This window comes from Myotis daubentonii, chromosome 2 (genome assembly GCF_963259705.1).
Source record: "Myotis daubentonii chromosome 2, mMyoDau2.1, whole genome shotgun sequence".
NCBI lineage: Eukaryota > Metazoa > Chordata > Mammalia > Chiroptera > Vespertilionidae > Myotis > Myotis daubentonii.
This window is the reverse complement of record NC_081841.1, coordinates 83,110,054-83,126,384: the sequence shown is the minus strand read 5'-3', so window position 1 is coordinate 83,126,384 and position 16,331 is coordinate 83,110,054. Positions and strand designations below refer to the sequence as shown.

General features: G+C 32.5%; 1 protein-coding gene across 1 annotated transcript in view; it reads right to left on the bottom strand.

Moving 5' to 3' along the window:
* The window catches only part of LRRIQ1 (leucine rich repeats and IQ motif containing 1), a 251,675-nt gene that overhangs the window by 60,646 nt on the left and 174,698 nt on the right, over positions 1-16,331 (bottom strand). The window contains exon 24 of the mRNA XM_059683729.1: positions 4,007-4,034. Within this exon, the coding sequence (XP_059539712.1) occupies positions 4,007-4,034 (28 nt within the window). The remainder of the gene's footprint in view (positions 1-4,006; positions 4,035-16,331) is intronic.

Here is a 16,331-nt window from a genome sequence, read left to right as displayed (position 1 = left end):
GTTTGTGGCTTGTCTTTTCATTCTCTTAACATTGTTTTTAACAAAGCAGGAATTTTATTTTATTAAAACCTAACTTATAAATTATTTCATGTGTTGTGCCTCTGGTATTATATCTAGAAAGTCAAAGCCATACACAAGTTATCTAGGTTTTTTCCCAATATTATCTAAGAATTTTAGAGTTTTGCATTTTACGTTTAGTTCTGTGATCTGATTTGAGTTAATTTTTGTGAATGATATAAGGCCTAGATTCAGTGATTTTTAAAATGGGGACATCCCCTTATTCTACCAACCATCTGTTGAAAAGACTGGCTTTACTCAGTTGCATTACCTTTGCTTCTTTGTCAAAGATCAGTTGACCATATTTGTGTGAGTATTTCTGGGCTGTCCGTTCTGTTCCATTAATCTCTTCTCTATTCTTTTGCCAACATCACACTGTTTTGGTTACTGTAGCTTTATAGTAAGTGTTGAAGTTGAGTAGTGTCGATTCTTTGTAGTGTTTTAAAAATGTAGAAAAATTTGTTATCTGCTAACTGGGTTATTTAATGAGTTATATATAGTGTAAGTACTGATATATTTGAAAAAATTATATACATATATATCACCTTGTTTTGTGCTTTCTATTCACCTGAATACACTATGTTCTTTTTCATTACTTCTTGGTTTCATTTTGAATTGAGTACTTCTTTTCTTGCTACTAGTATGGAAATAATATTGTTTGAATATATTCATTTTAGTTTTTGCCCTGGAAATCATAACATATGTAGTTAACATAATTTAAATTAGCCTATCATTTTGTCATCCCAGAAAATATAATATTATAATATAAAATAATATGATTAATATATTAATATATCTATATTTTCATTGTGATATTTAATTTCACAAGACATTATCATTGCTATTCATATGTTATATTTTACCAACATTATTTCTTATTTTTGAATTTTTTTCACCTTTCTTTAAACCAGGGATCTTTCATGTGGGATTTTCTTGTGAATAGGACTGTCCATTTAAATAAATTTCCTTAATATGCATCTGTTAGTAGTAAACTCCGTTTTTGTTATTATAAAAGTGTTTTGTGTTTTTTGTCCTTATTCTGGTGAATTCCAGTTTGGCTATAACTTACATTCATACAACTACCCAATCATTGAAAAGACATTAGCTATCAAACTTTTTTTCCCATTAGTTTAATATTTTTTTTCTATTGTGTGCAATTTTATTCTGATGCATCTAGATGTAGATTTCTTTTAAAATTTATACTGCTTATGATTCACTCAACTTCTTGACTTTATGGATAAATATATTTCATCTAGTTCAGGAATTTTTCACTCATTATATTATTGGATATTTCTGTTGCCTCATTTTATCTTAGATATCTTCTTGGAACTCCAACTACACATAACAAACCTTCTATAACTTTTTCTATATATTTTCATGTCTTAAATTTTCCATCTCTTTGCTTCTCTGCACTGAATTCTAGATAATATTTATAACATAATATCAACTTCATGATTTATTCTGCTTTGACTGATCTTTAGGCAAAACCATATTATAGATTTTAATTTCAATTACTTAATTCCTAAAATTTATATTCTGTTTTCTCAGATCTGTTCTCTCCCACAGATATTTTCAAGATAGACTTTATTCCTTAAAATAAGTATTCTTATCTTATAATCAGTAACTAATAACAATTAATATAAATTATTTGTATATTTTTTCTGATATTTATTATTTGTCCTAGACTGACTCATGATGTCTTATTTTATTATAAATTAAAATGTATTTTTCAATTCAGCTACATATGTAGAGTTGATTCTATCAAATTGGGGTAGTAGCCCATATAATAGAGGTAATATGCAAATTGACTGTCACTCCAACACACAATATGGCCACACCCATGTTGTCAAAGATGGCTGCCCCTATGTGTCCACAAGATGGCCTGCAGAGGAGGGCAGTTGTGGGCGATCAGGCTAGCTGGGGAAGGCATTTAGGGGTGACCAGGCCAGCAGGGGAGGGCAGTTCGGGGTGACCAGGCCAGCAGGGGAGGGCACTTCGGGGCAACCAGGACAGCAGGGGAGCAGTTAGACGTCAATCAGGCTGGCAGGGGAGTGGTTAGGAGGTGATCAGGCTGGCAGGCAGGCAAGCAGTTGGGAGCCAGCAGTCCTGGATTGTGCGAGGGATGTCCGACTGCCCATTAAACGGGCAGTCGGACATCCCTCACATCCCTCAAGGGGTCCCAGATTGGAGAGGGTGCAGGCTGGGCTGAGGGACACTCCCCCCCCCCCCAGCCCAGCACACGAATTCCGTGCACTGGGCCACTAATATTACAATAAGTTTATATTTTAAGATTGCTTTTTAAATTATATTCTGAATTTATTCTGGTCTCAGCAGAGGAATATATCCACCACTCTTTATTTTCTCAAATGTAAGTTTGTATTATTGTTAGCCCTACAATTTTTAAAGATTTTTCTGTCAAAATTTATTCATCTATCCTAATATCACAGAAATCATTTAGCCTCTCTTTGTCCAAAAGTATTTCTGCAGTTTAAGTTTTACTAATTTTTTCCCTTTTGTTTTTATTCTATGTACTCATTACAAGAACCTCTCCTAAAGCCTAGGGAATCATATACAACTGAGGGCTTCTCAATCTATGTAGAAGAAATAGTAACCAAAGTTGGCTTTCAATTTATTTCACCATGTTGGAAACATATATCATCAAAACATTGTCTATCACATTAAAAATATGTTTTTATTGATTTTTAGAGATAGCAGATGGGAGAGGGAGAGAGAGCGAGAAACAATGATAGGCTGTCTCCTACACACCCCCTACTGGGAATTGAGCCAGCAACCTGGGCGTGTGCCCTGATGGGGAATTAAACCAGCCATCCCTTGGTGCACAGGAGGAGGCTCAACCAACTGAGCCACACCATCAAGGGATGCTTATCATTTTGAATAGCTTGGTTGTAGAGAGAGAACTGATATAAGAATCAGAAAAATGGTTACTGTCACTTTAAATCTTAGTTTCATGTATGGTAAAATGAAAACATGTCTTGCCAATCTGTGAGACAAACTCACAAAATCATTTGAGGACCTGGGGGAGGAGTCCTATAAATTAAAAAAATATATATAATTTTCTGATTTATGGTGTCTACATACCTTAGAAATGGCAATTTTAATTTTTGACCCAAAGTCTTTGTGATTTCAAAACTTTGGCCCTCTCTGCTATAAAAGATTATTTGATGTTTCCTGGGATATGGTTGGCTTGTGCTAATTCCCATTAATATCTGTTTTAAAATCATACCTACAGCCAGGCATATATGATATTATTACAGTCCTGAAAATTATGTTAGTGTTCCTCAAAACTACTAGATAATTTATAAGCAATAATTGCACATGCATGATTCCTAATAGCATTCCACAAATCAACCAAAATATGGGATAAAATATACACAAGTTTAAAGAACAGTTTGTAAAGCAAGATGATTCATCATATAATTGCATGTACCTATTATTGGTAACTCATTTATTTATTAAATTGTGAAAGGAATGTTTTTCTATGTCGACAAATTTGTAGGCTTGAGACTTGATGCCACTTTCAGGTAGAAAGTTTGCCTAGCATTCTTTAAAACTCCCAGGTCAGGGGAAAGGGGCTTTAATATTCACAGCACAGTAAGAGCGTGAACATGAGCATATCTGTATTGGTTTAGATACTGAGCTCATGAAAGGCTTTGTCCCAAGCTTCGGGAGCTCCAATATTTTATAATTAACCTGCCTTTTGTACTGATGAGAGAGTATTTTCTTTATTATATTGGACAGCAAGCACATCTTCCCTATGCTTCAGAAGAGTCACTAGTTCTATCTTCTTAGGCTGTTTGCTTTATATTTTAAAAGATATCTGGAATGGAAGGGTAGTTAGTGCCACCCTCCCAGGATGTTCAAAAATGCAAGAAAATTGTCTCACCACACAATCCCCAAGTCAATCTTGAATGTGAAACTCATGATCTACCTTTCCTTTCCTTCTATTAGAATTCAGGCTAAAGTAACTCTGTAGATATGGTTAATTTAACTAAAATATTATGTCCCATTTAGTGTCAGTGATATGAAGTGTTCAATTTGTAAAAAGAATTCTCTTTATAAAGGTGTTTTTTTCCCTAATTTGAAAAGCATAGTAATAAAAAAAACGAAGCCAAAGCACTTACATTTTAAGTTTAAAAGATACAAAATAAGAAGTCAATAAGTTCCATCTTTAGGTCAAAATATGCTGTTTTATAATTCTATTGCAGCACAGAAACATATGGAGATAAAAGTTATTTTTTGTCTTTCAGTGAGCATAGGTAAGAAATATGCTTAAATAGTCTTAAGTATATGTGTTATGCAAATGTGTATAAAAAGCTATTCTTGAGAAAGTATTAACCATAGAAAAAGTACAGAGTTAGAGAATACTGGAGTTTCTGAGCAAATCATACATAATGTCCTATGGCTACAATGCTTATTGTGCTTATTCATTCCCACAATTTAACAACTCTATAGTAGAAATTTACAAATTCCTCTGTGACTGAATGTGGAAAATTTTGTTCAAAATTCTTTCTTATTTTCCAAAAGTCATTCACAAGAAAAAGTAAAGTCTGTGTTCTTTATTACACCTGGTATATTAAGAACCTTTTAAAAAGTCATTCATTTCCATATTCAGAAATACAACATTAAGGGAAATTTTGTGGGAAAATACGGTTTCCTGCTGACGTGGAAGCACTGTGGCATTTGGAATCAGCCAGGTGTAGGCTCAAGTTCACACTACTCTCACACACGCTCCAAACCTTGGTTGCGTTCTTCAATAATACGGGGATGATTCCTTTTCTTTTATAGGAATGCTGTGAAGACTCAATGATATATAAAGTCTCTCAAGGTTATTCTGGTTGCTCGACAAATAGCATTTTATTTTCTTTCCTCCTGAGGCAGCCACCTCAAAATAGTATGAATATTAGGTATCAATTCCTCAGGAAAGAAATTTATTAGAGCTCCTTATCATATTGTTTAATTACTAGTCTAAGGATAGGGGGTTTGTCTTAATGTATTTATACTAGCTTATACCCAGAGATAAATTTAGAAATGAAAACTAATTTCTTTCATAGTAAAAAGAAAGCATATAACTAATCTTTTTTCTTTTTTTTCAAATGAGAAAACTGAGATTCAGGTGAGTTAAGGATTTACCCAGGATGCAACAGCTAGCCAGTGACAAAACAGAAACCCTCTAAATCTTAAACTTGTGCCCTTTAACTATATTGCCAATGCTAAGGCAAACCCGTGAGTGTAGAATGGTTTGAGACCACAGCTGAGTACTTTCTTTTCATGTCCATAGGGGTTAACAGTGCCACTAATATATTCTTTTGCATTATAGAGGCAGAAGACAGAAAATTTTCCTAAGTCTCTTAAACAAAAAAAAAAAAAGCCAGTACTTTAGGTCATATGATTCCTGAGTAAATTTCAGGTCTATAATGTTTGGTAACAACCTAAAATAGTGTGCTGTCTTTGGTATTTAATAGCTAATTGTATAGATAATGCATACTGACAGTAGACCCGGCTCACGATTTTTTTCTTCAATTAATCGAACTTCATGTTTAATCCATCTATTGAGTTTATAATATTAACTACAATTTGTTTTTATGATTTTATTAATCATATTTAATTTCTAGAACTGCCATCCAGTTTTTTCAAAGCTTCCTAATTTTGCTAGTTGCTTATATTTTACTAGCTTCATTATATTTTAAAATACATATTGATGTATGAAAATATATAATACATTATGCAGCTCATCAAGTTAAAGACATTTTTATTCTGTAGCTGATAAATCTACTACATTCATGATTCAATGAACTGATTCTCTAGTTTTTTCTATTTGTTCTCACTCTAGTGCCTTTTACCTCAAATGTTTAGTAATCTTGTGACTGTTTCAGTTTATATATACTTATATATATATATGAATTTTTAGAGTTGTGACTTTATCCAACTCAGAAAGACTGACTGCTTCTGCCAGGTACTAGAAGACACATTCCCACTTACTCTGGAGAGATCACTCCTAAGCCATTACTTGCTACACCTAGCTGTATAATATTTGTGTTTATTTCCTTTTATAATTTTCAGCATTTATTTTTAATAAAAATTATGTTTAAGGTGCAGAACCTGATGATTTGATATACATATATGTAGAGAAATGATTACTACTGACAAGTTAGTTGACATACAATACCCTCACATAGTTATTTTATGTGTGTTTGTGTGTGTCTGAGATAAGGGCACCTGAAATCTACTCTCAGTAAATGATCAATATTCGGTACAGTATTAGCTATAGTCATCATGCTGTATATTATGTCTCAAGACTTATTCATGCTTATATTCACATTTTATTATTTCTGACTTTTGAGGAATTCTCTACCTTTGTTGGTAAGGAGGAGAGAACAGTTTTTAGAATAGTGAAGTTATTTTGTATGATACAATAATGATGGATATATGTCATTATGCATTTTTTCAAACCCATGGAAATAAGTGTGTAGGTAAAGTGAACTCTAATGTAAACTAAGGACTTTGGGTGATGAAGTGTCAGTGTAAGCCCACTGATGATAAGAAATGCACCTCTCTGGTGAAGGCTGTTCATAGCGGGGAGCCTGTGTATGTATGAGGTGTATGGGAATTCTACTTTCTGCTCAGTTTTGCAATGAACCTAAATTGCTTAAAATGATAAAGTCTATTTTAAATACTTTTTTAACCTCAGTATTTTAGGTGAGCTGTACATGAATACTTAGTTCATGACATTGCCTGGAACAGCAATCTCTTTAACAATTACTGTGGAAGCAGAAGCTCAACATGTCAAGGACAATAGATACATTTCAGTGAAGAGCATGTGGCTGAGATGGCTGGTGGGGATATTTGGAGGTAGCGATAAGCTTCTAGCTGCTGTAACAGTTGCCGTTTTCTAGTGAGAACTTATATGCCAAGGGGCCTATGCACTTCAGTACGTTCCCTCACAAGGACTTTGAGGTGCACAATAATATTGCCATTTTAAATATAAGAATGCTTCTGCTCAGACAGGTTACATATAACGTTGCAAAGTAAGTGGTGCAGCCAAGAATTTAAAATTAGTCTGAAGTTCCCATCAGAATATTTCTTAAATATATTATCATAATATTTTTATATCTTTCCACCAGAGAAAGAACACCCAAGTCCCAATTTAGTCTACCCTCATATGTAGAATTTGGGACTCAAGAATTACTTTTGTATTTTCTATCAAAAATAGTTTTTTATTTAGTCACTACATACATATTTTTGCTACTGATCATGTATTTTTTGAGACACTTTCATGCTTTTTAATAGCTTGATATCAAAACCTATATAATTTTCTTTTGCTTTTCAAGATTTCTTTTAATTCTTTAGTTACTTCCTATTTCATGTTTACTTGCCTTCTATATTTCCCTACCTTTACTTAAACTGTCTCTTTTCCCTTCTACATTTTTCTCAGTGTTCATATTGTGGCAAGAATATATACAACATCGTTGACAATACTGAGAGAAGTTTAGGTGCAGCCTATAAAGGCACTTCCTGGAGGGGCCATTCGTTCCATTCACAGAGTAACGCCAGGGCTGTCCGGACAGTGCTGCTATTCAATGCGCACCCTCTCGATCGAATCTAGCCATTTTCTTTGTCTGCGCTCCATCTGTAGGCTTGCCCAAGTTAGCCACTCTTGGGTATGAACTACTTCACTCCCATATCGCATACCCTGGCACTACCCGGCTGAGGGAATGTCTGAATTGCCTGCTTATCTTTTACTGGGATTTTGCTTATTTTAACTTGGTCTTTCAATTGCACAAATTTAGTGCCTGCGCTTGCTTGGATTTCAGATTCTTCACCTTGTTCTGTCGCTATTACTGCAGGCATCAGTTTAGAATGAGGTTTGCATAACAGGGCAGGTAACATTGCCTTGCTGGGTCTTATTTCTTCATCTATAAAATCTGGGGATCACAATTCCTATGCCTTACTCTCTGAGTTGAATCATCTGAAAAGACTGATGTGATATAGGAGTGATATTAAAATTTTTATAGCTTTATGGCATGGTACTGAGCAATCAGAAAGGATCCTGGCTTTGAACTGGAGCAGAGTTCTGAAGGGCCCCTACTGTGTAGGACAGTTATCCTTTAGTTGCTGAATATCATAGCCTTGGGAGGAGATTTCCATGGGAAGAATAAAGCAGCCACAGTGCATGGGGTGGCTGGAGTGGGGAGAGGCTCATGCTTGGACATGCCAGTCTTATATCAGGTCTATTTAAATGCTCTCCATATTTTAGAACACTATATTATTTCCTAGTATCTATGATGTTTTGATCTTGATGTTACTGGAAAACGACAAGTAGAGATTTTTCATGTGTGTCAACTGCCACCTGGCTGACAGCAACTTGTAAGGTTCCATCTATTATGAGATGCTACCTGAGTGCGGAGAGATGAACATGTAAAAAAATGCATATCTTGAAATAAATGAAATAAATTAAATACTAAATAATTTAATAATATTTTATTAGCAAACTGTATTCCACAATATAAAATGTAAATATCTATAACAGTCAATCTTGGATCATTAAATTAGCTTATCCCAAACAAGATTTATGCTACAAAATTTTTTATGGTTGCTCTGCTATAAATTTGATATATTATATGTGAGTTGCTTAAATTTTTTGAGTGCTTACTATTCTAACAGCTAAGGATCTAGCTATGAACCAACAGAGTCCTGAACTTCAGCAGCATACACAATAAAGACATTTTAACTGTAGCTATGAAGCATGTACTTCTGTATGAAATAAGCACTAGGGAAAAGTCCGTCAGCCCTATGTTCAATAGGAGTGAATAGGAAGGGAATTACTCTTTGCTAAAGCCTAATCAGGTACACTGCTCTCACGATGTGCTTTGTGAAGTCCTTGGAGGCTTTGCAAATGCATCTCCCTGGCTGCTCTGTGAAGAAGCCAGGAGATCAGACCCACTTCCCACACCAGAGCAGATGTGCTCTTAGCTGTTTTACACACAATAATGAATTTGGGGCAATATCTCATTCAAAGAAAGGTTTTCTTGCTAACATATAAAGTTGGAAAATTGTTCATCTGGTGGACAAACCATAATCTCAGCATGAAAATGTTTAAATTAAATTTCCAACTCTACCGCCCATTTATAATTTGACTTCAAATAACCAAACCATGTCTAAACACATGACTGACAAATGATTCAGAATGATTCTGATCCTAGCTTTCAGTTAAACTGTGAAGAAAGCTATGCAAATTATACTATTTGGGCTGCTGTGCATGAAACAGCCTTCATCCCATCAAGTGATTATAAAATTCTGGTCCTATCCTGTATCCATTATGTTTTCCCCTCCTTTGGGAGGCATTTGAAAAAAGAAAATCACCATAACAACAATGATTACAATATGTGCTGGGAGTTGTGACATACCCTTCCTATTGCATAAATTTTTTATTTAATTCTTATAAACTCTGAGTGATGCTCCCTATTTTTAAGGTGAGATAATGGAGGTTCAAAGAATTAAGTAGTTAGCCCTGGTGACAGTGGTGAAGCTATGATTTAAAGCAGTGGTCTTCCTGCTTTAATCCTTATCCTCATCACACTATGCCATGTGCCTCTCTACATCGACTTTCTATACCTTAGACAGGGACAGATGGGGGAGGAAGAGGTGGTGGAAAGCAGAGTATTCTTTGAGGCAGGCAGAGGTATGTAGGTAAATAAATGTTGCATACATAAAGTTTAAAAATGCACTGAAATAATAAACCTGCTTGAGAAATAAATGAAGATTTGTTTTAAAGACTAATAAATCACAGATTTCTCACTTGAAAAACGAAAATTTTGCATATTTCACTACATGCAAAATGCTACTGTTAAAAAGCACTCAGACAGATGTATACGCACAAAATAACAGTTTCAGACCGTGGAAGGACAGACTGCATGTGTAACAGACTGAGGGGCTGACAAATCTATACAGGCAGACCAACTTCCCTGGCTAAGAACCAGGAGTTACGCTTGTTACATACAACTCTCAAGGGTACCAAGCAATCAGAGGTCACAATCGAGGCAACAGAAGCAATGTCACCATATCAGAGAATGGGCCAATTCAGATCTGGTCCCTGACAGTCACTGAGGTCAAGGCTTGCGGCAAATAATTGTATTAAACAGGAATAGTCCCTGCACACTTTTGGAATTGTCATCTGAACAAACAAGTCCAGGTCATCTGTAGGTTAAATCTGAGTTCTTTTTTTTTTTTTTTTTTTTTTGTATTACAGCTTACTTTCTAGTCTTAATCCCTTACAATTTTTACATTTATAACTGTAATTTTCTTTTAAGCACCTAAATGCTCAATAACTTTTTGTTTTCTAACCTTAACAACAAGCCTTCATTTAAATTCATGCATTTGTCATTCATTCCATTTTATTATTTGTTCTCAAATGCAATTTTTAAATTTGGACTACAGTGATAGTACAATTTAATGTATAAAGTGTACTGTGCTTAAAATAACATGAAAAATAGTCTTGTATTCAAATTAAATGATTATAAATTTTGTCAATTAATTACTATTTATATCACTGTATATACCTTACATGACAGCAATTAAATTCAGAACAGTAATTTTAGATACAAGATGCAAAAATTGCAATTAGTAATTAAAATGAAAAAAATCTTTATTTATAAATAAGTAGCTTAAATATCCATTTAAATAAAATAGGGAAAAGAAAATATATATGTAATAGAGTTGCATTCAGTTTTATATGAGATACATGATATACAATATTGATAAGTTCATATTTTCCTCAGAGCAATTTGGAATTTATGAATTATCACCACCACTTTTTAAGAAACCTCAGATCACATTTGAAAAATTATTTTTAATCCATGTTTTTACTATAATGGTAAATATTTAAAACATCTTTAGTTATGCTACTATTTTAGTGTTGCTTAATTTAAATAAAAATCCTTGAGAGATTATTCTTACTATAAACGTTACTTCTTTACATGCTTTCCACAATCATGCTTGAAAACTGTGTATTCTAGAGCACTTTTTATTCACATAAATTCCAGGCAGTAAGAAAATCAAGGATTTGATGCTTGGTTTTATTTTACATTTATTTATATTTCACTCTTAAAAATTCTCAGAGTTAATATTTAAATTATGCATACCCACACAACACACACACAGGTCCATGATAGTTCCAAATGGAAAACAAAATAAACCAAATTGTAAAACTGGAAACAGTTCATTATTCAACTGTATAAGAGTGAAACTCTCCTTTTCCATGGCTGTATAATTATTACATCATCAATAGGAGAGTGTGGTCCTTATGTGTAAGATGATACATCACATTCTAAAATACAATCAATATAATACTTCTCTCACTATTTAATCAAACCTATAGTTTTTAGTTGTTTATTTTATAATAATTCTTTAGGATGTGTGATCAAATCAGAGAATTTATACTGTTCGATAAATTATATGATCCTTGTGGAAGTATAAATCTCAGCTTTGTTTAACAGCTCAGACTGCGTCAATTTCAGAGACTCTTCTCAGTATTTACTTTTTAAAAAATGATATTTTAAGTTTATTGCTAATATATTTTTAATTAATAAGTTTATTAATTGTATAAGAAGAGAAAGCAGCAAACATGTTCAATATTAAAATTGTTATTTTAAGGAAACAATTTTTTACCTCATTAAAATAATAACTATTTCAAAACATTATATTTCATATCCAAATTATGAGAAAGCCAAAAAAATAAAAAAATAATCTATGTCAATTACATTTTCAGATCAGCAAAACGCACTGTGAGAGTGTTCCTTCCCTTAATCCAATTGCCAAAGGTGTTTTAGCAGCTCAAATAGGTGGTTAGACACATTCCTATCATACTTCTGAAATGTATAGATGGTTTTTGTTGTTATGGTTATTCTTTCATAACTTTAGCCTTTCTATAGCTATAAATGTTAATGAAGACAAGACTACACTCATATACCCACCTATTCACATAGTATGTGCATATGTAATTGAAGTTAAGTTTTAAAATCACTGTTTTCAAACTATTCTGGTGAGTTATTGAAATAGTATTATTTGTGATTTATTTATTTAATTATTTAGTTTATGATCTGAATTACCTTAAAAGAAAATAAATGAGGAACTTAACTGCAAGCTAATCTTTTAGAGGCACCTGGTCATTATCCATCCTAATGGGCAATAAAATCAATTATTTGGACAGTGCTAAAAATGATGAACAAATAGAAGGGAATACATTTCATTTTGATTCTTTCATATTTAACATACACAATTCCACTTTAAAAGAGAAAATTTTAGTCAAACTGCCATCTACTTCTTTAATTCTATGGCATTTGACTTGTTTCTAAAATTATCTGAGTTTCGCACTCTAAGACCTGGGTCACAACCTTATTTAGGGACAGGAAATAGTTATCAGGTCACCGAGTGGTCAAATGGAAAAGGATTTGAAATGCTTCAGCACTTAGGACTCTATTCATTGAGATGATTGACTGCTACGTTGTTTAAAGGTTGAACTTTCTTTGCTGGTATGTCAGCTTATATCTGTATAATTACAGAAATTTAAAAATATCTACAAAGTATAAACAGATTATAATAGTATAAGTAAACAATCTTATACATCTACAAAAAGGAGACATCTTTAGGACATGCACAGATATTTTAATTAATAACTTATCTGAGTCCAAAGCTAATATAACTCCCTTGGCAGTTGGGTGCAACATAACTATGGGTAAGGAAAAGAAAACTTAAAAGTTATTTCTCTCTGCTATTTTTCTTCTAAAGTAGACTTGAAACTTGCCATGTTAATTTAGCACCACATTTTAGTATTATACTGGATAAATCATATAATTCTTCCTATATAATAATGATTAATCCAAGCCCATAACAGATATTATTCCTATTTTTTATATGCACCTGATATTACTTCAGGTGAATACAATCTACCTTTGATGATGGAAAAAGGAAAAATAGGGGGAAGTTGGAGCAAAATGAGTAAATATTTGATTTGAGTCATTTAGCACTTGATCAGTTTCCCTAGGGTCCACAATCATTACTTGAAATTAAAATGATCCTTTTGCACAGTTCCCACGGCATGTAGTGTCAGAAATTTTATGCAAAGAGAAGTGTATGGCTGGAAAAATATTTTAAAAACATATAAAAACTCATAGAAGAGAATTAAGCAAAAGCATTGTTTGACTAACTCGCTTTCCAATGTTCAGAAGAATAGGATGTTATAAAAACTGTGCCAAAGGTATTATTCCCTATTGACATTATTTCATATGATCACTAAAACTTAAGAAATAGATGTTTTATTCCACAAATGTGAAAGGAAGCAATCTTATTACCGATGGACAGAAAGTTGGAAAATTAGGCACAGATTTTATTTATAAGTTTTATTTTATAATAAGAAACTGGGCCATTACAACCCTGTAACCAAAGCTGGAGTGCGTGCACTGGCAGGCCCCTGCAGCCTTTTACAGCTTCTCCGAGCCTGGGCTGTGAACTGGGTTTGCACTCTGCCAGCAGAGCAGCTCTGACCCGTGGAGAGCACGCCTTCAGATCAGCACTGCCTCAGGCCCTTCTGCTTTCTCCAAGAAGTCTTACATTTCAGGCATCAAGTTGAATTTCTTCTGGAGATGATTAACCCAAACCCATGACAGATTTTTTCCAAGATATCCAACCCCTTATGTTTATTTTATCCTGGCTCTTTTTTGGATGTACTGGACACAAGTAACTTACTCATTTTACATGTTAAAGGGATGGTGAAGAGCCATTAATTCCTTTAAAATAACCCTTAAAAAAATTCCCTTAAAAGATGAGAAAATATTTTAATGTGCCAGGCTCTATTGTGTGAGCTCATATTAATGATATGATTTAAAATGTTAAGAAAGATGTTTCTCTTCTACTATAAAAAAATTTAAAGCATTTCATCACATTTCCAGATAGGGATCTTACCCTTTTTGGGAAATGCATTCTTGTGGTGTATTAAAAATCACAATGTTAGAAGGATCAGTTACTGTTTCCATAAGCCCAGTTTGTAGGGGGTTTCAACTAACCTAAATCTTGGCACACAATTTTAGTTAATAGTCAAATAAAAATGCATAAAAGGGTCTATTCTCTTCATACACCAACCCCTGCCATTGTTTCTATTTCTACATTTTCTTCTAATCATTGGTGAGATGAGTTGTAGGAAAATAATTTAGGTGTTTTTATGTTCTTCTCAAAGTAAAATATTTTAAACTCAGTGGTAATTAGATGACTTTTTTGGAGCTATTAGTATTTTTTGAACAAGAACATTTTTTTTCTTCTTTGAAGGAACATAATATGAATTTTATAAATATTTTTTGGAGAATATATTTAAATATTTTAGGCCCTAAGATTTCAAATGCAATAGGATTTTTATTATAAACACTGAAGTTATTTTACAAAATATTTTAAATATTAAAATTGTTAAATATATAAATTACCAACACAAAGCAATAGAAAAGCTTACTTAATATATTTGAATATTTACTCTCCTAAAATTAACAGAAATACATTGAAAAATTAAATTAAATTCAAAGAATATTTCAAATGTAAGTCTGGGTTTCAATATTGGGTCTGATAAAAAACAATTTAAGAAAAAATTGTGTGCCAAGAATAAGAACTCATTTCATCAGATAAAATATTATTAATATGTACATGTGCAAATCCATGAGAATGGAAACAAGCAAAATATAAAACTGGAAAGCAGCTTCAAGGTATACACCTCCACAAACACAATTCCATTTGAATATAAACATTCATTTATCAGTGACAATTCTAAGAAACTTTCAACTTTGAGTTAAGCATTGGGTGATGATAAAATTTTGTCTCTAGTAAATGGTTTAATATATTAATATTAAGTCTAAATATTAGTTATAATAATATTCATTTAACTAATTTCCAAGTAGTATTTAATATAATTATTTTGTTCTAAATAGGAAAACCTCATATACAATTAAAAGTCACTGGTGCAAAGAATCATAGATTTTATTTTAGAAAATCTTAAGGTATAATATGTTTGTGTAATATTGATAAACACTGTAAAATTGTTAAAAATTATAAATTATAGAATCACAAAAAATATATAAAATCAATTCACTGCTCCAACTCAGCAATTCTGAAAGTATTAATTTTCTTTTACTTTTCAATAAAATTGCAAAATAAATTTTATCTTATAAAACATGTCAATAGCTAAATCAAAATATTTTATCTCTAAGTGGAGGATAAAAACTAAGTTAATTTTTATAATTAGATTTATTACTGGAATGTTTAGAGATATCAGTTTCTTCTTTAATTCATGCTTCAATGGGTTATGTAGGTTCAAGACCTTATAGAGAGTGAAAAAAAAAGAAATGACAAGAGATAGCATACACTCTAGGGGTGGTAGGTTAATGCCAAAAGTGTGACTGATTGATTGATTGATATCAATTTCAGAAGTCTGGATTAAAGCTGCCTATCAAATTTGTCTAGCTAAAATTTAGAGTTAAATGGATCATTGACCAAAATCTGAATCTTGTCTATTCATTCAGGTACCTGTATTTACCTTCACCTGAAAAATCTCTTTCCATGGAAGAAGTATTGGCTAAGAAGAAGAATAAAATGCCCTAAAACATATACACCATATTTCAAAACTTTCAAAATTTATCCAAATAGTATAATCAAATTTTAAGTTGTACAAATTTCCTTGTAAATGGCTATAGTTCTTGACAATAGCAAGAACTAAAATGTATTGAACTTACTATGCATTTGGTACTCTTCCCAGCATTTTGCATGTATTGATTAATTTACTCAACTCTGAGACCTATACATTATTTTACCTCATTATACCAATTTTATAAATAAGGAAACAAACACAGCAAAGCTAAGTGTATGACTTAAGTCACACCCCCAGCAAGGGTGGAGTTTGTATTTACACCTAGTAGTCTGACTTCATAGCTCACTCTCTTAACCATTAGGCTGAGTAATAATTTTTAGAATTAAAATAATGATCTTGAAAAATCTTGTAGACAGTAGTGAAGCCTTAGAAAAAACACAGGGGATCCCACAGTTCTATTAAAACACTATAAAATCTCAGAATATAAAAATTATTTAGTTTTCTGAAAAATTTAAAACTTTTTTTGACTTTAATAAAATACTCATCTCTATGTTTCAAAGAAAAAATGTTTAAAATCTATAAACCCTTAAAATGAAGAGATACTATTTATAATGATGAAGTTTTTCAAAATTCA